Here is a 27,833-nt window from a genome sequence, read left to right on the forward strand (position 1 = left end):
TTAATAAGAATGTCAAAGACACTGTATTGTCATGGATACTCCTAAGAATGAATTTGAAAATTGCACCTCTTTTTCTTCCATGGTATTTATGTTTATATATGTTTGTGTGTTCATATTGATAAGAGTATATAAATATATGTGCATACATGTACATATAAAATATATTTATCTTTAATATTTATATCTCACGTTTCATTGTTGCCATCCTTGTAGGTTTCTGATGTCAATTCATTCAGGGTAGTGCTAAAAGATTGAGAAGATACATGGTTCACACACCACACGTAATTCTAGACTTACTTTTTTTTCATTCAAATAGCTACAGTTACTCTACAACTTTTGAACTGGTTGATCTTTAAAAATTCATGTATATATCACAAAACTGAGCCTGCTATGTCATTTTTATTAGAAATGAGGCCTTATATAAGGTGGTAATGATTATCTTAGGCCTGTAAGTAGTGGTAGCACACTTAGAGAAAGAAGCATCCCTTTTAATGACTTGCTCCTCTTTTTTCCAACTGGACCCATAGCAGATAGAGTTACCTACAGATCCTACTGTGACTCGACTTAGAAACAGTGTCAAACACACTCTTATTTCCATGAATGCTCCTTAGAGTAAATTTCACAAATTTCAATCTCTCTCTCTTTATATTGTCTGTGTGTGAGCATGTGTGTGTTTGTGTTGACAGAAATATGTATATGCATATGTATAATATATTAATTATATATGTATCTTTATTCCTTTATATCTCATATTTTGCTCGTGGCTTCCTCATGTTTCTGATATCAATCAATTCATTCAGGTATGGGCTAAAGCGTTTAAAAGGTACACGGTCAGACATCACATGTAATTGACCGACTTGATTTTTGTCATTTAAATGGCTACAATTACTATATACTTATGAACTTGTTGATCTTTAAGAAACTCACGTATATAACACTAAATTGAACCTGGTATGTCCTTTTCATTAAACATGAGACTTTACATGGCAGTAATTGATATCTTAGGCCTGTGAAAATAGTAATGCCTCAAGTTCCTCACTATTCCTTTAATCCGAATGGTCACAGCCTTTTGTGATGGCATTTATTTCAATTTAACTTCAGTTTGTAGGTACGCATCCCTCTTACTGCATCTAAATTCCTGACTCTCAAGTTCCATCACTTCCTTATTTTCACCCCTCCTGGTCATCTTTCCTGCCCCTCACACAGGGTCAACAACTGCAGGCCTGCGGCAGTGACGGCTCCAGCCACTTCCACTGCCATCATGGGTTTGGGTTTGAGGACCCTTACGTAGTGGCAGAGCTCTGGAGGGTGTGGGACAGATCCAGGGTCTGTTAGCCCCTTTCCCTTCTGCTGAGGGCTCACCTCTTCCCAGGTCACTGCTAGCCTTCCCCTTGTTTCCAAACATGAATCTCTCCTCATTTGTCCCACATCGTAGGCTGAATACTGTCCCACCAAAATTCGTATGTTGAAGTCTTATCCCCTTTAACTCAGAATGTGACCTTATTGAAAGTAGCATTGTTGCAGCAGTAATTAGTCAAGATGTGGTCATACTGGTTAGTGGGGGGTTCCTAATCCAATATGACTGATGTCCTTATACAAGAGGAAAGAATGCCATGTGAAGATGAAGGCAGAGATTGGAGCAATTGACAGCAGCCGCCAGAAGCTAGGAGAGAGGCATGGAAGAGATTCTTCCTCACAGCTCTCAGAAGAAACCAACCCTGCCAACATCCTGATACCAGCTTCTAGCCTTGAGGATTGAGACAAATTTTTGTTGTTTAAACCACTCGATTTGCGATATTTTGTTACAGCAGCCCTAGCAAACTAATACAGCCCATTCTAGCAGAGTCTCACACGGGCAATGTGACAGGTTTCTAAGAGTTTTGGCTACTAGTCACTCAGATGGGAGTAAATCTCCCTTTTCTGATCTGTTTCTCTTTTATCCAACTAGATCAAAACCAGAATGTTACATATAGAACATGCCAACATTTTAGAAAAAGCATACAAGAAACTTCGTATTACATATCTCTGTGTGTGCAACTTTACATATCTATCTATATATAATCTCACCTTTCAGTGATGGCTTCCTTATTGGTTACCGATATCAATTCATTCTGCTCATAGCTTAAGGATTAAAATGTACAGAAACATCATGTGATTTCACAGACTTACTTTTTTCATTCAAATTAGCTAAGTTGTAGAGAGATACACAAATTTTCAATTATGAATTGAAAATTGCAAATTCATGTGTAATTTGGTTATTTGGAAATAAGTATTTCATTTTACCCTAGAAATGCGGCTTTACACGGTGGCAATGAAATTCCTAGGCCTGTAAAAGAATCCTTAATGGAGCAAGATTTAAAACCATTTCTTTACTTCTGAACCTAATCCCAAGGTGTAACTGGTTTTTGTGTTTGCAATTATTTCAAATTCAACTGTAGTTTGCAGGTACCATCCCTCGTACAGTATTATTAGTATTATTCACTATAGTCACCATGCTGTACATTACATCCCCAGGGTGACTTATTTTATAACTGGAAGTTTGTACCTTTTGACTTCCCTCACCCATTTCACCCACCCCCTACGCAGCCCTCACCCCCCATTTCTGGAAACCACCAATCTTTTCTCTTACTTATGAGCTTTTTTTTCTTTTAAGATTCCACATACAAGTGAGATCATATGATATTTATCTTTCTCTAACTTATTTCACTTAGCGTAAATGTCCACAAGTTCTACCCATGCTGTTGCAAATAGCAAGATTTCATTCTTTTTTTTATGGCTGAATATGTTCCATTGTATACATATATACCACAACTTCTTCATCCATTCATTGGTCAACGGACACGTTGTTGCCATGTCTTGGCTACTGTAAATAATGCAATGAACACGGGGGGTGCAAATGTCTTTTCAAGTTAGTGTTTTCATTTTCTTCAGATAAATACCCAGAAGTGGAATCGCTGGATCATATGACAATTCTATTTTTAATTTTTTGAGAAATTTCCATAGTGTTTTTCATAGTGGCTGTAACAATTTACATTCCTACCAACAGTGCACAAGCGTTCCCTTCTCTCCACATCCTTGTCAACACTTGTTATTTTTTATCTTTCTGACAATGCCATTCTATACATACATTTTTTAAAATTTATTTTATTTATATTTATTTTTTTGGCTGCGTTGGGTCTTTGTTGCTGCACGCGGGTTTTCTCTAGTTGCGGCGAGTGCGGGCTACTCTTCGTTGTGGTGCACGGGCTTCTCATTGCAGTGGCTTCTCTTGTTGAGGAGCACAGGCTCTAGGCGTGTGGGCTTCAGTAGTTGTGGCACACGGGCTCAGTAGTTGTGGCTCGCAGGCTCTAGAGCACAGGCTCAGTAGTTGTGGCACATGGGCTTAGCTGCTCCACAGCATGTGGGATCTTACTGGACCAGGGCTTGAACCTGTGTCCCCTGCATTGGCAGGCAGATTCTTAACCACTGTGCCACCAGGGAAGCCCAACAATGCCATTCTAACAGGCATGAGGTGATATTCCTTTGTGGTTGTAAATTTTTTTTAAATAATTTATTTTTTTAGAACAACTTTAGGTTTATAGAAAAATTAAGCAGGAGATAGAGAGAGTTCCATATACCTCCTTCTCCCTAACAGTTTCTCCTATTATTAACATCTTGCATTCGTCCGGTACATCTGTTACAACTGATGAACCAATATTGATCCGTTATTGTTAACTAATGTCCATAGTTGAAACTGGTGTTCACCCTTTGTGTTGTACAGGTCTACTGATTTTGCCAAATGCATAATGCCATGTATCCACCATGACAGCATCATACTGAATTGTTGCACTGCCCTAAACGTCTCCTGTGCTCTGCCTATTCATCCCTCTGCACCCCCAATCCCGACTCCTGATATTTTTACTGTCTCTATAGTTTTACCTTTGCCACAGTGTCATATAGTTGGAATCACATAGTATGTAGCCTTTTCAGACTGATTTCTTTCACTTAGCACTTATGCATTTAAGGTTCCTCTGTTTCTCTGTATGGCTTGATAGCTCATTTCTTTTAATTGTGGAATAATTTTCCATTATATATAGCTATCACAGTTTGTTTTTCTATTCATCTATGACATCTTGGTTGCTTCCAGCTTTTGGCAATTATCAGTAAAGCTGCTAAAATATTTGTGTGCAGGTTTTTGTGTAGACAAAAGTTTCCAACGCATTTGGAGCATAATTTCTGAATCATATGGCAAGACTATATTTTGCTTTGTAAGAAATTGCCAAACTGCCTTCCAAAGTGGCTACACCATTTTGCATTGCCACCAGCAATGAATGAAGTTTCCTGTTGCTCCACAACCTGACCATCATTTGGTGTGGTCAGTGTCCCAGATTTTGACCATTTTAAGAGGCATGCAACAAAATTTGTTTTAATTTGCAATTCCTGAGTGACATGTGATGTTGAGCATCTTCTCATATGCTTATTTGCCACCTGTGTATTTTCTTTGGGGAGGTGTCTGTTCAAATCTTTTGCCCATTTTTTTAAATTGGATAATTCATTTCCTGATGAGTTTTAAGAGTTCTGTGTTTAATTTGGATAGCATTCCTTTATCAGATGTGTCTTTCGCCAATAATTTCTACTAGTCTGTGGCTGACTTGTCTTCTCATTCTCTTAAGATCTTTCACAAAGCAGAAGTTTTTAATTCAGATGAAGTTCAAGTTATCACCTTTTTTCTTTCGTAATCTTGATTTTGGTGTTGTATCTAAAAGTCATTACTAAACTAAAGGTCATCCAGCTTTTCTCCTGTGTTACCTTCTAGGAGTTTTAGAGATTTGCATTTTATGTTTAGGTCTGTGATATGATTTAATTTTTGTGAAGCATGTAAGATCTGTGTCTAGCTTATTTTTTGCATGTGGATGTCCAGTTGTTCCAGCATGATTTGTTGAAAAACTATCCTTTCTCTACTGTTGTACCTTTGCTCCTTCATCAAAGACCAGTTGTCTATATTTATGTTGGCCAGTTTCTGGGCTCTCTATTCTATTCCTTTGATCTATTTGTTTATTCTTTAACCATCACCACATGTCTTGATTACTGTAGCTTTACACTAAGACTTAAGTTGGGTATTGTCAGTCCTCTGACTTTACTCTTCCTCAATAGTGTGTTGGCTATTCTGGGTCTTTTGCCTTCCCATATAAACTTTAGAATCAGTTTGCCAATATCCCAAAAATAACTTTCTGGGAGTTTGATTCAGATTGCATTGAATCTACAATTTGAAAGAATCAACGTCTTTACAATACTGAGGCTTCCTACACATGAACACAAAGTCTCTGCCATTTATTTAGTTCATTAATTTTATTCATAAGAATTTTTTAGTTTTCCTCATATAGATCTTATACATTTTGTTGGATAAATATTTAGGTATAAATCTATTTGGAGGGGTCCTAATTTAAATGGTGTTGTCCTTCTAATTTCAAATTCCTCCTGTTCATTATTGGTGTGTGGGAAAGTGATCAGCGTTTGTATATTAAGCAGTTATACAAGGTTACAGGACATAAGCTTATTAGGCCCAGAAGTTTTTTTTTTTAATTGATTCTTTTGGATTTTCTTCATAGACAATCATGTCATATATGAACAAAGACATTTAATTGTTTCCATTCCAATCTGCATACTTTTATTTCCTTCTCATTGCTCATTACTATAATCCTTCTTAGGATTTACAGTATGATGTTGAAAAGGAGTGATATCGGGGGGACATCCTTGCCTTGTACCTGGTCTTCGCAGAGAAGCTTCAAGTTTCTCACCATCAAGTATGATGCTAGCTGTAGGGGTTTTATGGCTGTTCTTCATCAAGTTGAGAACGTTGCCCTCTATTCCTAGTTTGCCAAGTTTTTTTTTTTTTAATCATGAATGAATGTTAGATTTTGCCAAATGCTTTTTCTGCATCAATTTTTCTTCTTTAGCCTGTTGATGTGATGGATTACACTGACCGATTTTCAAATATTGAACTGGTCTTGCCTATCTGAGATAAATCCCACTTGGTCTGGGTAAATAATTTTTTACATACATTGTAGGATTCAATTTGCCAATATTTTGTTTAGAATGTTTGCCTCCATGTTCTGTGCTTTTATTTATTTATTTTTTGTAACGTTTTTGTCTGGTTTATGGTAATGCTGACTTCAGAGAATGAGTTAGGAAGTGTTCTCTCTGCTTTTATTCTCTGGAACAGTTTAGAAAATTGACATCATTTCTTCCTTAAATGTTTGGTGGAACGTTGACCATTGACCAGTGAAACCATCTAGGCCTAGCGTCTGTTTTGGAAAGTTTAATTATTGATTCCATTTCTTTAACAGATACAGGTCTATTCAGATGATCTATTCCTCCTTGTATGAGTTTTGGCAGTATCTTTTAAAGCATTACTCCATTTCATGTAAGCTATCAACTTTGTAGGCTTGGAGTTGTTCATAATATTCCTTTATTATCCCTTCAATGTCCATATGATCAGTCATGATAACCCCCATTTCATTTCTGACATTAGCAATTTGTGTCTTCTGTCTCTTGTTCCTGTTAGCCTGGCCAAAGAGATATCAATTTTATTGATCTTTTCAAAGAACAAGCTTTTGGCTTTGTTGATTTTCTCTATTGTTTTCTTGCCTTCAATTTCATTGATTTCTGCTCTTTTATTATCTCTTTTTTTCTGCTTTTTTTAGGTTTATATTGGTCTTTTTTCCCTTTTGTTTCCTAAGCTGGAAGCTTATTGATTTTAGATCTTTCTTTAATATATGCATTCAAGGCTGTAAATTTCCCTCTAAGCACTGCTTTTGCTGCATCCTACAAATTTTGATAGTTTGTATTTCCATTTTCATTTAGTTCAAAAGACTTTAAAATTTCTCTTGAGACTTCTACTTTGACCCACGTGTTATTGAGAAGTACACCGTTTAACCTTCAAGTACTTGGGGACTTCCGAGCTATCTTTCTGTTACTGACTTCTAGTTTAACTCCATTGTTGTCTGACAGCAAATTTTGTATGATTCCTATTCTTTTAAATTTGCTAAGGTGTGTTTTATGTCCCAGAATGTGATCTATATTGGTGAATGTTTCACGTGAGCTTGAGAAGGATATATATTCCGCTCTTGTTAAATGAGCTCTTCTATAAATGTCAATTAGGTCCAGTTGATTGAAGGTGCTGTTCAGTGCCACTATATCTTTACTTTCCATAGTTTTCCCTTTTCTTCATGCATCAGTATAAACCCTATCTTCCCAATGATAAGAGATCCACCAATAGTTCCCTCCTTTCAAACTTCACACTGACTTATTCATATGAATTACCAAAGTTAACATCTTTATTACCATCATCGACCCTCAAGAATTGTTCTATTTTACTTCACTAGTATGCAGAAATTTATCATTAGTGATATTCTATATAGAATAGTGATATAATGAATTTATCTGAACAATAAGGATTCCTTGAATCTAAAAAATATAGTAAACATAACAACTCACTGCAATTACTATGTTTTTAGAAAGAATTTTAGATCATTGTCCAGAAAATTCTGCATTGCCATGGATAATCCCGAAACTAAATTTCTCCACTTCACTTCCCCTGGCCCCCCACCCCTCAATATATACCTCACCTTTCATAGGTGGCTCCGTCATAGATTCCTGATGTCAATTCATATGCGTCATTTCTAAGGAATTAAAAACACACGATCAAACTCCAAATGACTTCATAGAGTTAATTAGTTACAAGTAGTCTTCAATTTGTAAACTGGTTGAACTCTAAAAATCTACATGGAAGTTACTTATTTGGCAATCAGTATTTCAATTTTCCCAAGAAATAGGGCTTTATTAGTTGTAATGAAGACCTTAGGCCTGTCCAAGAAGACTGACAAATCTAGAAAAGTACAATTCTTGATTTCTACACCTAACTCTCATGTGTAACTGCACTGAGGTTGCATTTACTTCAAAATTCAACTTCAGCCTGTAGATCTACAAACTTCCAGCCCCTTCTAACTTCCTGATTATCCTTCCCTCCCCTGCAGCCCTACTTTCCTTGTACCATGTACTCCTTTGCTGTTCCTCAGTTTGGTTCAAAGAACAACAAGCCTGAGGCAGGGGATCTCTCCAATATGATGGTGGGTTTAGAGTTGGGACACCAGCTTTAGATGGTAGCAGAGTTCTGGAGGGTGAGGGCCAGAGCTGAGATAGAGTAGGGCTGCTCTTTTCTGCCCCATCCTTCCTCCTTTCCTGGCCCATGCTAGCAGAGACACACACACAGACATTCTGAGAGTTTCCTAAGAGTTTTGGCTACTAGTTACTAAAGGTCACAAAGAGACTATGAGTAAGGATTCTCCCACTTATGACCTCTTCTTTTTTCCATCTAGACCCCAAAAGAAAGTTACCTATAGAAGCTTCCAGCCTCTTATGGAAAGAGACCTCCCTTTGCGGTCAGCACTCCCAATACCTTTCATCACCCACATCAGTCAACTCACCCCTTGTCAACGTTGTCAGAGGAGCCTGAAGAGGCATCCATAACTCTGCCAAAGAGTAAAAATCATACAAAAAATACGTCAGACAGTTTGGAAGGCAATTAGTTTCTTTTTCCCGATAGAATTTCAAGACATGAAAAGTAAAATCATGAATATGGAAAAAACTAAACAGTTTCAGAGTACAGCACTGGGCTCTCTGAGACGGCCTCTGGGCTGTGCATGTGTTTGTGAATCCACTGGAAAGCGAGGGAAAGAAGCAAAGGAGGTGTAGCATTCATTATTAAACCTCCTTTCTCCTTCTGTATTTTGCCAACCATGCACACACTCTGGAATCAATTTGGGAAACATGAAAGAGCAGAGAGTATAGGGACGAGGAGGTGGATCCAGGGAATAACTAATGAAGGGTTACAGGAAAAAAAAAAAAAAAGAAAATGCCAGAACAACGAATATTCCAACGCCAAGGACTAGTGACTGGTCATCATTCCATAGAGAAGAAACAGGTAGGTAGATCAAGGATGGCCTATATAATATTTTAAATTTTTTTTCTGAACTAGAAGTAGAGCATGTTTAGAATGATTCCTTTTTATTTTTCTCTGAATTTATTTCAAAAAGATATTTGGTTATATTATCTAAAACCAAGACTTCCCACCACCAAATCACTGGCTTGGATAATTTAATCTCTCTACAACTCAATTTCCTCATCTGTAAAATAAGACACATAAAAATGCACTTTGCATCCGTCAACTTCATAAGATCATGCTGAATATTCACCATTTCACAAGTATTATTGGTTTTTAGGCAGCCTGCCTTCTTCATCAAATGTTATGCCTCAAAAAATCAGTACAGGAAAACAATATAAACTGATACATATTTTAAATTTCAAAAACACTTCAAGATTCTCAGAGTAATTCCCTGGGAAATCTTGGGTTCCTACCCAAGATGAGAAATAGCCTTCCTCCCAAAACTATAAAAGACGAATGGAAGTATGGATTCCAAGAAATAACACAAAACTGTAAGACTCTAACGAGTCCATCCTTAACTGGTGGACAGACTGAGGAAAAGGGCTGCCAAGGGCAGCCTGGAGGGACTCAGTGGGAGGGGAAATTTTAAGTTCGGTTCTTGCCTTTCCCTTGAGTTGCTTGGAGACAATAAGTGCCCACTCAGTAGAACCCAGTAGAAACTACCCAGATGTACTTAGGATAAAATTAGGGTAGGATTAGGTTAGCTGATGAAAACAGGAAAGGGCTGAAGAGCAATCCTTGGGCCTTCACTCATCCACGCCCCATCTCCAAAGCCCCAGGTGACAACCTAGGGTGACTGCCTCCCCCAGTGCTGCCTTGCCCAGGAGCTGAAAGGTGACATACCCTGATCAGAGGATTTGCCTGGTCACAGTGTTTCATGGTTCCTGAGACTCTCTGTGCCCAGGCTCAGACTCCACTCTTGGAAGCCACTCATGTTAAACTTATTGAGGAAAACACACCCTGGATCTTAGCTTTCAACAAGAGTGACATTATAATACGTCATCCAAGCCAGGATACTTTTGAAAGTGACAAGAATGCGCTATTAATAATTATGCTGAAAAAAAAAATAATAATAATAATTATGCTGAGATGGTCCCCAACCTTCAGCTCTTTCCTAATACAAGTTACCAGACAGAGGGGCCAATGGGCACAAGGAATGTGAACTCACAAGTCAAAGTAGATACCTGAGGAGTACGACTCCTGAAAAATACAACAAACTGAACATCATATACCGTCTGAAGCAGAACCACTGCAACACAATGACTAAGATTTTTTTTCTAATTAAAAAAAAGTTTTTATTGGAGTATAGTTGCTTTACAATATTGTGTTAGTTTCTACTGTACAGCAAAGTGAATCAGCTATATGTATACATATAGCCCCTCTTTTTTGGATTTCCTTCTCATTTAGGTCACCACAGAACACTGAGTAGAGTTCCCAGGGCTATACAGTAGGTTCTTGTTAGTTATCTTCTTTATACATAGTATCAATAGTGTATATATGTCAATCCAATCTCCCAATTCATCCCATCCCCGCTTTCCCCCTTGGTATCCATACATTTTTCTCTACATCTGTGTCTCTATTTCTGCTTTGTAATAAGATTGTCTACACCAATTTTTTCAGATTTCACATGTATGTGTTAATATACAACATTTGTTTTTCTCCTTCTGACTTACTTCAATCTGTATGACAGTTTCTAGGTCCATCTATGTCTCTACAAATGGCCCAATTTCATTCCTTTTCATGGCTGAGTAATATTCCACTGCATATATGTTCCACATCTTCTTTATCCATTACTCTGCTGATGGACATTTAGGTTGCTTCCATATCCTGGCTATTATAAATAGTGCTGCAATGAACATTGGGGTGCATGTGTCTTTTTGAATTATGGTTTTCTCTGGGTATATGCCCAGTAGTAGAATTGCTGGGTCATATGGTAGTTCTATTTTTAGTTTTTTAAGGAATCTCCATACTGTTCTCCATAGTGGCTGTATCAATTTACATTCCCACCAACAGTGCAAGAGTGTTCCCTTTTCTCCACACCGTCTCCAGCATTTAGTGTTTGTAGATTTTTTGATGATGGCCATTCTGACCGGTGTGATACCTCACTGTGGTTTTGATTTGCATTCCTCTAATAATTAGTGATGTTGAGTTGCTTTTCATGTGCCTCTTGGCCATCTATGTCTTCTTTAGAGAAATGTCGATTCCTAACTAATCACTGAATCAAAAGTAAACAAAATGACTCCCTCTTGCGAGAACACCAGAATCACAACTAAGTGCTGAACAATCATCCACAGGAAGACACTGGAACTCACCAAAAAAGATACCCCACATCCAAAGACAAAGGAGAAGCCACAATGAGATGGTAGGAAGGGTGCAATCACAATAAAATGAAATCCCATAACTGCTGGGTGGGTGACTCACAAACTGGAGAACACTTACACCACAGAAGTCCACCCACTGGAGTGAAGGTTCTGAGCCCCACCTCAGGCTTCCAAACCTGGGGGTCCGGCAATGGGAAGAGGAATTCCTAGAGAATCAGACTTTGAAGGCTAGTGGGATTTGATTGCAGGACTTCGACAGGACTGAGGGAAACAGAGACTCCACTCTTGGAAGCCACACACAAAGTAGTGTGCACGTCGGGACCCAGGGGAAGGAACAGTGACCCCATAGAGACTGAACCAGACCTACCTGCTAGTGTTGGAGGGTCTCCTGCAGAGGCGGGGGGTGGCTGTGGCTCACCGCGGGGACAAGGACACTGGCAGCAGAAGTTCTGGGAAGCACTCCTTAGCATGAGCCCTCCTGGAGCCCACCATTAGCCCCACCAAAGAGCCTGTAGCCTCCAGTGCTGGATCGCCTCAGGCCAAACAACCAACAGGGAGGGAACTCAGCCCCACCTATCAGCAGACAAGCAGAGTAAAGTTTTACTGAGCTCTACCCACCAGAGCAACACCCAGCTCTACCCACCACCAGTCCCTCCCATTAGGAAGCTTGCACAAGTCTCTTAGATAGCCTCATCCACTAGAAGGCAGACAGCAGAAGCAAGAAGAACTACAGTCCTGCAGCCTGGGGAATGAAAACCACGTTCACAGAAAGATAGACAAAATGAAAAGGCAGAGGACTGTGTACCAGATGAAGGAACAAGATAAAACCCAGCAAAACAAGTAAATGAAGTGGAGATAGGCAACCTCCCAGAAAAAGAATTCAGAATAATGATAGTGAAGATGATCCAGGACCTCGGAAAAAGAATGGAGGCAAAGATTGAGAAGATGCAAGAAATGTTTAACAAAGACCTAGAAGAATTAAAGAACAAACACCTAGAAGAATAAAGAACAAACAAACAGAGATGAACAAAACATCTGTATGTCTTCTTTAGAGAAATGTCTGTTTAGGTCTTCTGCCCATTTTTGGATTGGGTTGTTTGTTTGTTTTTGATATTGAGCTTCATGAGTCGCTTGTATATTTTGGAGATTAATCCTTTGTTGTTTGCTTCATTTGCAAGTATTTTCTCCCATTCTGAGGGTTGTCTTTTTGTTCTGTTTATGGTTTTCTTTGCTGTGCAAAAGCTTTGAAGTTTCATTAGGTCCCATTTGTTTATTTTGGTTTTTATGCTCATTACTTTAGGAGGTGAGTCAAAAAGGATCTTGCTGTGGTTTATGTCAAAGTGTGTTCTTCCTATGTTTTCCTCTAAGAGTTTTATAGTGCCTGGCCTTACATTTAGGTCTCTAATCCATTTTGAGGGTTTTTTTGTGTATGGTGTTAGGGAGTGTTCTAATTTCATTCTTTTACATGTAGCTGTCCAGTTTTCCCAGCACCACTTATTGAAGAGGCTGTCTTTGCTCCCTTGTATATTCTAGCCTCCTCTGTCATAGATTAGTTGACCATAGGTGTATGGGTTTATCTCTGGGCTTTCTATCCTGTTCCATTGATCTATATTTCTGTTTTTGTGTCAGTACCATACTGTCTTGATTACTGTAGTAAGATTTTTAAATACACATGAGACGCACACTTAATGATACATGAGAAGATGTTAGCAACATGAAATGAGAATAAGAAACCATAAGGAGTAAACCCAAGAGGAAATCTTAAGTGTAAATGTATAATTGTTGAAATAAAGAATCCATTCATGGGATATATAGTAGTTTGGGTACATGTGAAAAGCAAATTAGAGTTGGAAGATGAGATTGAGAAACTCTCCCAGAAAATAGTAGAGAAGAATAGAGAGAGCTTCCCTGGTGGTGCAGTGGTTAAGAATCCGCCTGCCAATGCAGGGGACACGGGTCGAGCCCTGGTCCAGGAAGATGCCACATGTTGCAGAGCAACTAAACCTGTGTGCCACAACTACTGAGCCTGCACTCTAGAGCCCATGAGCCACAACTACTGAGCCCGCGTGCCACAACTACTGAAGCCCACGCGCCTAGAGCCCGTGCTCCGCAACAAGAGACGCCACCACAATGAGAAGCCCACACACCGCAACAAAGAGTAGCCCCTGGTCGCCACAACTAGAGAAAGCCCGCGTGCAGCAACGAAGACCCAACACAGCCAAAACTAAATTTATTAAAAAAAAGAATATAGAGGGAGAACATACAAAAGAAAAGCCAATTGATATGGAGCATAAAATCATATCTAACATCTGGATTATAGACATCTGAGAATAAATGAGAAAAAAATGGAAAAGAAAAAGCTGAAAAAAAATAAGGATAAATTTTCTAAAATTAAAGAAATATCACAAAGTGATCTTTCACCTTATAAATATTTAAATGGTCTTTACTAAAGGCCAGGCATTGTGCTGATGCTTCACAGATACTACTTCAATTGGTCCTCACTACATTCCTTGAGATAGTTACTATTATTTATTTTCACCAGTTCACAGATCTTGAATATTTGTGTATTTCTAATATCCATCATGCCGATTTGTAAACCACTAATCTCACTAATAAAAATGCATTTGTGACCTTCACTGTGGTAATTAGCAACATTTCAGGTGTTGACGGAGATGTGACAACTGAAGCCCTTGTAGTGGCCGTCCCTGGAAAATGGTCACCACCCATGGACAGCACATCCTCCATTAGGGCAACCAGCCACAGCTAAAGGACAAGTTTAAAGAGACCATGACTGGCACATGCATACTATTACTGACATACTGCCTAACCTGTGGTATTTAAGGAAGTTACAGGCATAAAACAAGGTCTTTAAATTTTGAGTTTGCTCATTTCATTTGCATACAGCTTACATTTATTATGAAAGAAGGTACACATGTATTCCCCATTCTATTAACCAAGGCTGAGAATTATGCTTAAAATTCAGTAAATTTGAATCTTATCACTTACTTATTTTTTTGATGCATTAACCAGGCATATAAAGAATTCTTCTTTAATCTCTGCATGGTTTGCTTCGTGGTCGAATTTAATCTACAATTAATCTAAGAAAAGGAAAAGCTGTATCCATTATATATTCGATATGTTTAAAACACACATGATATCCCCCCAATTAGAAAGTCACACGTATGGACGCATTTCCAAAGTCTTGAATCCACAAACATAAAATCTGCAATACTGTGCAATTTTATCAAGCCTGTGAAACATGCATGTTAGCTCAAGAAATAGAGAAAAACATTTTTTGTGTGTTCAATAAAATTTAAGTTTAGCTCAAGCACAGGACTCTTTAAAGATTGCCCACTTGCTGGACAGGACCCAGGTAGTGAAACAAAACCCGTTTCAAACCAATTTTACATCATCATAGTGACATGATATTTCCATCCTGAAGTATTCTCTGCAGAATAAATCAAAGAATTGGGAAAGCTAAGAGATGTGACCCTCAGCATTTCATAGAGCAGATTTCGTGGACGAAAACTGGAAGTCACTGGAGAGAAACACATTGCCAAGTAGACTGCCAAGTTAACAAGCGGTAATACTACATCCACATGAGGCAGGCAGAAATGTGCCACCAGTCCCTAAATTCCGGGCAAGGAGAGAAATTTGAAAAAAAATAGAAAACAATTTTTTTTTTTTTCAAAAACAGATCAATTTGGGCATAAATGATGATTCTGAGTTTAGGGCTTGGGGCCCAGCCACCTGTGAATTCCATACGTTTGAGGCATACCAGCTCATGCACAGTGGGAGTAGGAAGCCCAAAGCTCGGAGGTACCACCTGTGTTCCAGAGGCGAGGTGGACCCGAGACCCAGGGCGGCCACGGCACAGCCGGCTTCTTGGGCCCCCTCCCTGCAAGCCCTGGGCCCACTTACCTGCAGGCAAGGCTGCTTTAGCAAAGGCAGAGGCGCTGCCTCTCGGAAGGGGCTGCGGGGCAGCGGGGAGCACTTTGTGACTCGGGTACAACCTTTCCTAAGCGGGAGCAAACTGTCCTCAAGATCCTGGCAGCCATTTTCTCTCCCGCTGCCTTTCAGGATAACGCCTTTTTCCTTCTTCCTTTTCCATTCTTTCTTATTTTTAATTTCCCCAAATCAAGTCCGTTAAGTGAAATCTCGGCCCAGTTCCTAGCCAGCCACAAAGTTACCGCTAGTTGGTCCTACCTCGGCCTAATGCCCCCTCCCCCCCCATGTCCCATGTCCCCATGCCCTCATGGTGACGGGGCTCTGCAGAATCAGCGGGAGGGGAGAGGAGCGTTAATTAGGGCTCCCCACAGCTAAGCACAAGGCAACCTTCCTGTCTACGGGGTCCGAAGACCCCCTTCCTGTCCCTTCTCCCCATCCTTCCTCCTCCCCACACCCTCCGGCTGTCCCTCTAAAACGTTATACTCTTCTCACTCTGTGAGGGTGAAAGTGCAACATGAGCTGACATAAAGGGCAGAGGATGGGATGGGACGTCCTTGGCCAGAGGCCTCCACCCTAGGTCTTTACCTGGTGCTGCTAACAAGCCAGTACTAGAATAAGAACTCCGTGTCCATAGCAACACTAAACAACAGATTCCAGGTGGTCCTGAGATGTGCCAGAGTGGGGAGTACAATGAACTTGGTTCCAGGCTGCAGGGACTTAAAAACAGATGCTGTTCTCCTGAAGGACAGGGGTGGGGTACGAAGATCAAAGAGCCCAGGATAATCATCCCAGGGCAGACGGTCTCCCCTGTTACTTTTTCTTTTGCATCTAATGGAGGGGATGCTTGTTACATATTTTGATTCTAAAAAAGGTTACACTGAGCTTTTGGCTTCCCCTATAGGCTGGAGAGAATGACCCAGAGGGCTGAATATTTTCTGGCTAATATTAACTTTAAGTAAAATAAGCAAGGTTGATACAGGAATGAGGAGGAAACAAAATCATTTTACTCAAGGTATCAAGTCATAGGATTGAGAAGAAACAATCAAGTATTAGTTGTAAATTAAAAATACACCCATTTTCCTGAGTAAATCTGAAAGGTGTAAATACCAAACAAATGAAAACAAATAGGGAAAAAAACGTTTTTAAATTTCAACTTTTTTTTTTTTGGCCGCACCGCGGTTTGTGGGATCTTAGTTCCCCGACCAGGGATTGAACCCCGGCCACGGCACTGAAGCGCTGAGTCCTAACCACTGGACCATCGGGGAATTCCCCCAAAAGTTTTTAGAACATAAGTGAAACACTAGAATTTTTATATGGAAATTACAATATAAAAATTACCCCCAAAAGAGGAATAAAATATCAGTTTGACGTCTGTGTTGGTACATGTTATGAAGCTGAATAAATGGTCAGGTGAAGACATGGAAAAAAGAGATTAAAGCCATATTTACTTAGTATTATGTCCGTAAAGCACTTTCCAAGTTACAAAAATGAATAAAACATGGTCACTGACTTCAGTGTCAGGTTGATGACCTCAAGGCCAGACCATTCTGAAATATGCCCAGAGCATCCTACTTTCTGTGAGAAAGACCTGCCCTAAAGAAACCTAGTTTACCAGAGCCTTTTCTGACCTTGGGGAAGGGCAGTAAGATAACCCCAGCCCCCTCCAGCCTTCCTGTCTCAGATAAGAGGACGGAAAAAAGACTAAGAAACTCTTCAGAAGATCACAGCCCTTGTTTCTTTATATGTTTTAAATTTTTGTTGAAAACTGGACTTTGAAAATAATGTAACAACTAGACATCAGATTTTTCCCTTTCTCCAGGGTCTACTGTTGTTTTTTGTTTGTTAAGTGACCTTTCTGAACTCTATTCTTTGTACAGCATGACTACTGAAGTCAGCTTGGTCAGCGTAAGGGTCAGCTAGTAATTAGAGAGTCGCTCAGGTGCCCGGAACCAGTAAGTGTCCCAGGGGTTACCATGCAAGAAAGAGAAAACGGCTTCTGGCGCCGTCTCGTCTCTCTCCATTGTCTCCTTGTGCTCAGGCCTCCGCTGCCCTCTTTTCCCTTCTCTGCCATCTACCCCTCCTCTATACCCTCACTTCCCCCACACTAACTCTCCTGGCTAACTTCCCTTTTTCTCTTAAACTCTCCCCCCTCCCCTTTTCCTCTGAACATTTCAGAACCTGTCCCTTTAAAATTAAGCCTACTGAGGATCCAGAGACTAAACCCTTCATTTCTTCTAGTCTCTGAGCTAAAGCTATTCTCTGAACTTTGAGCCATAGTCATAGATTTTTCCCAAAGTAACCGAAGAGCCTCACAGATTTGCTGAGGAATTTAATACTGTTACTCAACTTATCAGCCTGCTTTACTCTGACTTGTATCAGCTAGTCTATATGCTGGTCGGCAAAGGCCAGTCCCAACACTGAATAAAGACTGCTAACTGGGAAAATCCTGAAAGGTACCTAGAAATACAACTGGAAAAGCGTTACCGAACCAGGTTTGTTTGCCCAACACGCAGCACGCCAAATGCTGAGACGCCGAAGTTTGCAGCAGCAAAGGGGTTTATTCGCAAGGCAGCCAAGCAAACAGACAGGAGAACAGGTCCGAAATCCACCCCCTCAAAAGCCCGGGAGCTAGGGGTATTTATGGGATAAAACTAAGGCGTGGGGAGCATGGGCAAAGCTAATTGGAGATAAGAAAAAGGTGAGGTGATCTTCTTTCTGCGTAGATACACCTAAGCTACCAGCTTCTTCCCAGTACGCATGCTCAGAAAATAGTGTTATTAGCATGCTCTGAGGATGGAGTTTTCCTGCCTTCTGATGTCAAAAGGACACCGAGCATGCTCAGTTGGAGGGTCGGTGGTCTTAACCAGTCTTAACCAGTCTTAACCAGCTGGAGCTCAAACTGGACACAGCTGACTCCAAGCTCCTGAAAAACAACCCAGGCAATCCTCTTATTGTTTAGGCTACTCGAGGACCTGCACGTTTTTGTAAAATCAATTAAAGGGAGCTTGATCATTGCGGGTGTAATGGATCTAACTGATGATTACCTTCAGTTTCAAAACCAGCCTGATAATTTATTTGATCAGGCTCAACAATCGGTAGGTGGCTTCATAGGGCAATTTCTAGGGCTTTTCCAAAGCCTGTTGATTGGAACACAATTCAGCCTTGCACACAAAAATCTGATAAGCCTGTTCATGACTATTACGGTCAATTTCAGATTATTTTAAATGAAAATTCTGATCTTCCTTCAGATGTTGATTCCACTCACGTAGCTTTTAACTCTATATTTATTTACAGGCTAAACCAGGACCTTTCCCTTCTAGTAAAAAGGACCAGGATGAAATGGGAAACTATGTCCACTCCACATTTAGTTAACCTGGCAAACCAGCTCTCTTGAATGCTAGATGAGTCACCTAAAAGGAAGACCACCGAAATGCTTAATCTGCAACTCCAGCAATTGAAAAGCAAAACCCTCCTAGTTTCTGCTATTATTGCAGAGACATTGGAAAAGAGACTTACAAATTTAAGCTCTTCGGGCACCAGCAGCCCTCTAACCAGCCTTTGAACAGAGTCTCAATTCTCAATGAGGGGGCTCTGAGGAACTACAGGGGCTTTTCCCAATCCTCTCTCTAACTGGCTTGGAGAAACATTTCTCCAGATTGGGGCTGAATCTCTTCCAGTCCTAACTGACATCAGATTCACACTCTTGGTTATCAACCCCACTACTATAAAGCAGTCCCTGCCTTGGAGTACTAGAACAGTTCAAACAGTAGAGACCTCTATTGAACCTCAAGATGCTTCTGTCTCTGAGCCTATCTCCTTTTGTTTAGGCCCTTTGAGAGACACACACCTTTTTCTCCTTAGTTCCTTCACCCCTATGCATTTGTAAGGCTGTGACTCCTTAAAGAAGTATCATACCAGAATTTCCTTCTCTCAAAAGGGGGGAATAATTCTTTTTTTTTTTTTTTTTTCTTTTTTGGCCACACTGCGGCTGATGGGATCTGAGTTCCCCGACCAGGGATCAAACCCAGGTCCACAGCAGGGAAAGCCCGAGTCTTAACCACAGGACCACCAGGGAATTCTGGGGGGAATAATTCTAGAATTTAACAGTAGTCATCAAAGCAGCCAATCAGATGAATTAAATGACCCTGTGACATCTTTTATTTGCTCTGTCTAGAGCTGATCCTGGAAACACTAATCATTTGTCCGTATTGAATCAGCTACCACCCTCCTTACAGGCAAAACCTCCACTGATACTGGCAAAATTCACAGTGCATCTCCCATCAAGATTCAGGTAGATCCCTCAAAACCTCTTCGAAGAATTAATCAAGAGCCTATAAGTAAAGAAGCCCTTCAAGGCATAAAGCCCATAATAGAAGATTACAGGCTCAAGGTCTCATTATCCCTTTTACTAATCCCTGTAATACTCCTATTGCCCCTGTGAGAAAACCTAAGGGTGAGGGTGGGGGTTTGTCTAGGACTTCTGAACAAGAAACAACATTGTTATGCCTAAACATCCTGTTGTTCTTAACCCTCATATATTGCTAACATCCATTCCTATAGGAAGCACATTCTTTACTGAAATTGATTTATGCAATGCATTCTTTAGTATTCCAGTATTGATGAAACTAGCCAATACCTTTTTCCCCTCACTTGGGAAGAAAAAAAATTCACCTGCACAGTAATATTTCAGAGTTTACTGAGAGTTCTACTTACTTCTTACAAATCCTGAAGGCTGATCTTGATGATAAAAAATTCCCTAGAGGTTCCACTTTGTTGCAATATGTGGATGATCTGCTTCTCTGCTCTCCTTCTCAAGCCCCTTCACAGGAAGACAGCAGCCACCTGCTAAAGCTTTTAGCCTTAAAAGGACATAAGGTCAGCAAGGAATAATTACAGTTTGCCCAAACCCAGTTTAGATATTTAGGGCATCTGCTATCAGAACAAGGGCTACACCCAGATCCAGATAGATTTCATGATGTCCTAAGTTTCCTAAAACCCCAAACTAAAAGCACCAAAGCTAGTTGGTTATTGCTAAAATTAGATTCCGAATTTCCCTCTTATAGCCCAGCCTCTTTAGTATGTTTTACTAAATAATAACAACCCTGACCCAATTTTATGGGAAAAACCATATAACATAGCCTTTAAGGCCTTATAGGAGAGTTTGATGAACCCATCTGCCCTTGGGCATCCCAATTATCAGATTCCCTTTTTCGTATAAGAAAAGTAATGTAATGCCCTTGGGGTACTCACTCAAAAACCCAGGGCCCACCATTGACCCATAGGCTATTATAGCCAGCAACTGGACCCTGTGACACTGGGATACCCCCTCTTGCCTTACAGCCACTGCCCTTTTGGTTAAGACCACTGAGAATATCATTGTGGGATCCCCTTTAACCACTTTTGCACCTCATGCGGTAAAAGCCCTCCTGAATTCTCATCATACTCAACATTTCTCAGTCAGTCGCTCACTTCCTATGAAGTCCTTTCATTAACTCTCCTCACATGACACCTTTACATTGCAATAACCTTAACCCTGCTGCTGTTCTCCTCTCTGTCCCCGACAAAGTCCCTCCTGACTGCTTAACGCTGATGGATCACCTCCTGACTCCTCGTGATGATCTGCAGGCAATTCCTTTGGGTAACACTGACTTCTCATGGCTCACTGATGGTTCTTATTTAAACGGCGACTAATGGCAAATACTGTGCTGAGTATGCTATTGCAACTCCTTTTGATATTGTTGAGGCAGCATACTTACCTATGGCTACTTTGACCCAACAGGCTGAACTATTTGCTCTTACACAGGCCTGCAGTTTAGCCAAGAGCAAAACTGCCAATATTTATACTGATAGTAAATATGCTTTCAGACCAGCTCATGATTTTGGAATGTTGTGTAAGCAATGTGACTTCCTTAATTCCAGTGCAAATAAAAGCCCCCTATGTTTAGGAATTATTGGGTGCAATAATTTTACTTGCTTGCTTTGGCTATCATTAAGATTCCAGGGCATTCTAAACTTGACTTTCTGGAAGCTAAAGGAAATCATCTGACTGACATATCTGCAAGGCATGCTGTCCTTAAAGGAACCAACAGCAGTCAAACCTCTGTCATGATCAAAAGGGATATTTCCACAAATGATAACTTAGAAAAACTGGCTAGAGAAGCCCAAAAATTGGCCTCAGAAAAGGAAACACAAGACTGGAAATTCAACAACTGTTGGTTTGATAAAAAGAGAAAGTGCTGGTTTGGACCAAATAACAACCCAGTCCTGCGAGAGGCTCTAAAATTGCCACTCCTCTCCACAGTTCATGCTTTAAACCATTGGTCTACTGACAAAATGATAGCCTTCATGGATCAATATTGGCCGGGAAACATTAACAAGACCACAAAAATGCCTACATCACTTGTCCCACTTGTCCTAAATATAACTCACAGAAGCCTGTTTGTACTGCCCCCGGGCATGTTACACTGCCTAACGGACGCTTTGGGATCTGGCAAACGGATTCCATACAACTTCCTCTGTCTCATGCATATAAATATGTTTTAGTCACGGTCTGCATGTTTTCACACTGGACTGAAGCCTTCCCTTGCAGACATGCTACTGCCTCTTCTGTGGCTAAAGTCCTTCTGGAAAAGATTATTCCTATCTGGGGAACTCCTCAAACTTCACAGTGACCGAGGAACCCATTTTACTTGTCAGATACTTCAACGAGTCTGTGCTATTTGGCCAGGTTTACAACACTTTCTCTGCACTGGCCGCCCTCAATCCTCTGGTTTAGTCAAAAGCACTAATGACATTATTAAGACTCAATTGGCAGAACTTGAGTCTTGGAGAGGCCCTCCAAACATCTTGGCCACAAGCATTGCTGTTGATCCTTGTCAATCTTAGATTCACTCATAAACTCTCACCCTTTGAAATAGTCACAGGATGCCCAGTGCACTGGCTCTTGCCTCTTTTGACCCACAACTGACAAAAGGAGAGATACACCAATATTACGAAGGCCTAATTGCTTCTATTGAAAATAACCATGTTTTGGTAGAGCCATCTTTTCACAGTGCACTCTTGGGAGATGAAGACCTCGAGCATCACAACTTATAAACTGGAGATTTCTTCAACTGGAAAAGATACTTCCAGAAAGACTCCATTTAACCCCTCTGAAAAGGCTCCTATCAGGTACTAGTAACCAATCCTTGTGCCACCAGACTCTAGGGAATAGTCTCTTAGCTTCACATGACACACCTAAAGAAAGCACCAAACCCCAACTGGACCTGCACATCATCTGGTGACCTGGAAGTAAAGATATCCAAACTAGGGCTGTTGGAAGTTTGTCACCAAACCTTTGATGATGATGTAATGTTTCAGAGGCTCTCCAGTGTCTATGATCTTGATAACATATAAACTTTAGATTACAAGTGCCTGAGGGAGGATGGGAGGGAGACGCAAGAGGGAGGGGATATGGGGATATAGGTATACATATAGCTGATTCACTTTGTTATACAGCAGAAACTAACACAACATTGTAAAGCAATTAAACTCCAATAAAGATGCAAAAAACATGATACAATAAAAAAATCTATCAATAAGAAAAATAAAGAAAAAAGTGCTTGAGAGTGCTCTCTCCCATCCCTCGTTACTCCAGCATAACCTCAGTAGGTTTCCAATCTGTACACTTTCTTTCCCACAGGAGACACTACCCCCAGGAAAGGTCCTTCCTGGCACTGAGGGATAAAAAGCCACTGAAACTGGAAAACCTGACTCTTGATCAGTGATGCTTTCAGAGAAAGAGCTTGATCAAAAGGGGAAAAGGTAGGGCTTCCCTGGTGGCGCAGTGGTTGAGAATCTGCCTGCTAATGCAGGGGACACGGGTTCGAGCCCTGGTCTGGGAAGATCCCACATGCCGCGGAGCAACTAGGCCCGTGAGCCACAACTACTGAGCCTGCGCGTCTGGAGCCCGTGCTCCGCAACAAGAGAGGCCGCGATAGTGAGAGGCCCGCGCACCGCGATGAAGAGTGGCCCCCGCTTGCCACAACTAGAGAAAGCCTTCGCACAGAAACGAAGACCCAACACAGCCAAAAATAAATTAATTAATTAATCAATTAAAAAAAAAAAAGGGGAAAAGGTAAAGAATTAATAAACAGAAACCTCAATTAAATAGTCAGGAGACCAGAAGGGGGAGCGCTCATGCCCAACAAGAAGAGGAAAGACCTCCTTTCCTTTCCTGGCAAGGACTCAACCAGTGAAAAGCATGGATTTTTTTTTTTTTTTTTTTTTTTTTCACTACAGCCCTCCCAGCTTCCATTTCTACTCTACAAAAAGTTCTCTTTCCCTTGCTGTGCGGGAACTTGCAAATGGCTCGTCATGGCTGCAGACCCTGAATTGCACATTTCTGCTGACCCCAAATAAACCCATTTTTGCCAGAGAAATAGCTGGCAGTCTATTTTAGGTCAACACCGGGACTGCAGGATGTTGGTTTTCAAGGCTCCTATGGAGCTGAGGAGGGTGTGACTAGGAATAGGGCAAGTGAGAGGACCCCAAAGCTCACCGTTCTCATCAAAATTCAGCCTATGTTCTTGAATAAATGCTCTGCAGATTGCTGTAAGACTTTGGTTAGTTTCCAGAGTTCTGAAAAAGTTGATTCTGACCATTTTTGCCAGTGTTCTTTTGCTTTTATGAAGGGAAGAGTTTTTGGAGGTCTCTGCCAGTTTTACTGATATTACTTCCAAATGTACTTTTAAATACATTGCTAAATTCACAAGAAAGTAAGGGAAGTACTAAATCATCACACACACACACACTCACACACTTTAGCACTGAAACTAAAGTGATAAACCAACACAGAAACAAGGAATGCCCTGGAAGTTTGCCAAAACCAAAAATCTAGAGCTTTGTTGGTCAACATTGTGGCTGACTGAAGTGGTAGATAGGAGTTGGGGGAAAAAATAGGCTAACCATAATGCTTTGAAAAAAAAGAAAAAAGCTGTGAAATAAGATGTCAAGAGAGGACTTTGAAAAGCTCTGACATATTCCTGGGAATATAGAGTTTTGTTGGTTAACCAAGTAACAGGATTTGAACCTGACAAAGTGGGCAGCTCAATGAGACCTACACATAAATCCAGGCACTCAAACTGGCTATGTATTTGGTTGAAAAGATAAACTTGGAAAAATCTATAGGGGGGGGGGGCAGAGTGAACCAACAAGCAAATCAGTCTGTCTCTGCTGGCATTGGATTTAAAAACATTAATAATTTTAATTTTGATAATCTTCCCCAGTGTTTTGTAATCAGCTGTACTCTCATGCTGAAATTTGAATTTACGCCACATTCAAAAATAGAACTACCATATGATCCAGAAATTCCACTCCTGGGTGTATATCCAAAGAAGACAAAAAAACAAACAAACCACTAACTCAAAAAGATACATGCATCCCAATGTTCATAGGAGCTTTATTTATAATAGCCAAGATATGGACGCATCCTAAGTGTCCATCAACAGATGAATGGAGAGAGAAGATATGGCACATATATACAATGGAATACTACTCAGCCATAAAAGAAAAAAAAATGGAATTTTGCCATTTGCAGCAACATGGACGGACTTGGAGAATGCTATGTTTAGTGAAATAAGTTAGACAGAGAAAGGCAAATACTATATGGTATCACTTATATGTGGAATCTAAAACATAAAACAAACTGGTGAATATAACACAAAAGAAATAGACTCACAGATATAGAGAACAAACTAGTGGTTATCAGTGGGGAGAAAGAAGTGGGGAGGGGCAATAAGAGGTACATACTACTATGTATAAAATGAATAAGCTACCAGGATATATTGTACAACACAGGGAATATAACCCATATTTTATAATAATTATAAATGGAGTATAACCTTTAAAAATTGAATCACTATGTTGTACACCTGAAACTCCTATAATATTGTACACCAACTATACCTCAGTAAAAATAAAGATATATAAAAACCTTAAAAATTAAAAATAAAATAAATAAGATAAAATATTGTTGGGGGAACAGCTACCAAAACATACTAAAGTTTTAGGCTGAAGAAAATACTAGAAAACATGTTCTTAAATGCTCTTAAATCCCCATATGAAAGCATTGTAATTCATTTATTTATTTATGGCTGTGTTGGGTCTTCGTTTCTGAGCGAAGGCTTTCTCCAGTTGCAGAGAGCGGGGGCCACTCTTCATCGCGGTGCGCGGGCCTCTCACTATCACGGCCTCTCTTGTTGCGGAGCACAGGCTCCAGACGCGCAGGCTCAGTAATTGTGGCTCACGGGCCTAGTCGCTCCGCGGCATGTGGGATCCTCCCAGACCAGGGCTCGAACCCGTGTCCCCTGCATTGGCAGGCAGATTCTCAACCACTGCGCTACCAGGGAAGCCCGAAGCATTGTAATTCATTTACTTCTTTTTTATGCTACCAGACTTTCTCCACTTTGTCATATTCAATGTTCTTTTATTAGCATAATAACCTTATTATAATTATGCATATGTATCTATTTATAACAAACTATATGTTTGTTAAAATATCACTGAAAGTTTTTTTAAGTTTTAAAAAATAGTTTTTAGTGAAGCATATCATATGATAATGCTTATCATATTTATCATCAAATTTTGCTTTTATGAAAAACGAATATCCATCACACTTAGATGAGTCCAAAAGTAGAGTATACGTGAAGCTTACGTAGTAACTGTGTTCATTTCTTTATATTACTTTTTCTTTCTTTCTTCTCCCTTTTTTTAATGCATATACTTGTATACTGGTGCTTTGTTTCTATAAGAAGAATTCTCAAAAGTGGGGTTACTGGATCAAAAATATGTGCATCTAAATTATGAAGCAAGCAATAAAATAAAAATCCATGACCTCACATAGAACAAAAACATTTCTAATCCTGTGGAAGCTACTGGGGGTTCTCCTCTTACCCATTCCCCTTGTCTCTCCATTGAGGTGACCATTCTTCTGAAGGTTTTTATGTTCATGACCCCCTTGCTTTCCTTTACAGTCTAGATAGATAGATAAAAGACAGACAACAGCAGAAACTAACACAACATTGTAAAGTAATTATACTCCAATAAAGATGTTAGGAAAAAAAAAAAGACAGATATTTAAACAATACACTATTTTGTTATAGTATCTATTTTTAAGCTTTACAAAGATGGGTATCATAGTGAAATGATATTTACTTTGAAGCACATTTTGATCACTAAAAACCACTCGATAAATATTAATTAAATTAAATTGCTGGGATTGTTTGCATAGCTTACCAAAATTTTATTCTATAACATATCTAAAATAACATTCTGTGTTAATAAGTATCAGTGGCTCTTTGATTTAAAGGCCGTGAAACACAGGCTAACTGTAAATGTTTTCCATACATCCACATTATTTTCCAGTGGCATGACACTATTCAGATATTTAGAAATAAGTTATTTTGGCAAGAAAAAAGTTGCTGAACTCTAGAAAGTACAAAGTAGACACAATTGAACGTTTTTGAACCTGGAGAAGGAAGGATCATTTTCTATAAATGATTTTTCACAAGTGTGTTTCTCACTTTCATGCATAGATAGCTTAATTGCTGTATTACCAGTTTGCTTCACGAGATGGCGATATGAGGCATAATAATTACAAATGCCTTCAAAAAAGTAAAAATAACGTTACCTTGAGAAGACTGTTATCTGTAGAGGAGAAACTATTGCCTGTAGATGTCATCTTAAAGGATATAATCTTCCATCACATGATTTGTCATGAATTGTCAGCTCCAGGGAGAAACATTTGCTTGGGGTTGACAGTGAGGAGTTTACTAGTTAAAAACAATTCATTGGTGAACTGAGTGGCCTCCTTCATTTATTCACCTGGTCATTTGTTTATTTTTTTCATTCACTGACCAAGCATTTATCAAGCACCGAGTGTGCCCAACACTGCCAGGCATCGGGGATATAGAAATGAACCCCACTGGGAACGTAGACACAATCCCTTTCCTCAAGGAGCCCACAGCCTTGGTCTAGTAGGGAAATGAGTATATACACTAGCAATTACAATACATTTGGGGCAGAATGATAGAATGAGATAACACAAGGTTCAGTGGTGGCATCAGGAAGGAAATAGCTAGCTCTGATGGAGTAGGAAGAGATGCCTGGAATGAGTTTTAAGGGGTGAATAATTCAGAGACATTCAAAGATGGAAAGAAAACTATAGCAATAGTCTAGACAAAACTTGGTGAAGGCCCGAACCAAGTGAGTACACGTGGGGACAGAAAGGAGATGATGTGGCCTACAAGGTGCACAAGAGGTAGAATATGTTGGACTCGATGGCTAAATGATTGAGCGATCAGAGAGAAGGAAGGAATTTCCTAAATCATTTAAGACAAGTACTGTGGCGGTCAGGATAAAAATTCAACGTGACTATCAGAAACTGAAAATAATTTTAATGAAGCACTTCTATTCATATCTTAAACTGTAGAGTGCCTCCCCACCCTTCCCCTGTTCTTGAGATCTCACCTCATTCTCTGTTTACACTGGTGTGTGAATTTGTTCTTCCTGCCAAATGAGTCAGTCTCAGATTTGTGCTGACA

General features: G+C 40.0%; 1 protein-coding gene across 4 annotated transcripts in view; it reads right to left on the reverse strand.

Moving 5' to 3' along the window:
- Positions 1 to 26,305, reverse strand: part of LOC118883973 (phosphatidylinositol 3,4,5-trisphosphate 3-phosphatase TPTE2-like) — a 97,835-nt gene extending 71,530 nt beyond the window's left edge. For 3 of the 4 annotated variants that reach the window (XM_036831167.1, XM_036831165.1, XM_036831169.1), the window contains exons 1-7: positions 26,131 to 26,305; positions 19,966 to 20,111; positions 18,769 to 18,931; positions 14,311 to 14,402; positions 8,466 to 8,510; positions 7,608 to 7,661; positions 190 to 243 (exon numbers count right to left, since the gene is read on the reverse strand). In XM_036831167.1, the coding sequence (XP_036687062.1) occupies positions 190 to 243; positions 7,608 to 7,661; positions 8,466 to 8,510; positions 14,311 to 14,366 (209 nt within the window). In that variant the 5' untranslated portion in view covers positions 14,367 to 14,402; positions 18,769 to 18,931; positions 19,966 to 20,111; positions 26,131 to 26,305. The remainder of the gene's footprint in view (positions 1 to 189; positions 244 to 7,607; positions 7,662 to 8,465; positions 8,511 to 14,310; positions 14,403 to 18,768; positions 18,932 to 19,965; positions 20,112 to 26,130) is intronic. The other variant, XM_036831166.1, reaches the window with a different exon arrangement.
- Between the last annotated feature and the right edge of the window lie 1,528 nt (positions 26,306 to 27,833).

This window comes from Balaenoptera musculus, chromosome 18, assembly GCF_009873245.2.
Source record: "Balaenoptera musculus isolate JJ_BM4_2016_0621 chromosome 18, mBalMus1.pri.v3, whole genome shotgun sequence".
NCBI lineage: Eukaryota > Metazoa > Chordata > Mammalia > Artiodactyla > Balaenopteridae > Balaenoptera > Balaenoptera musculus.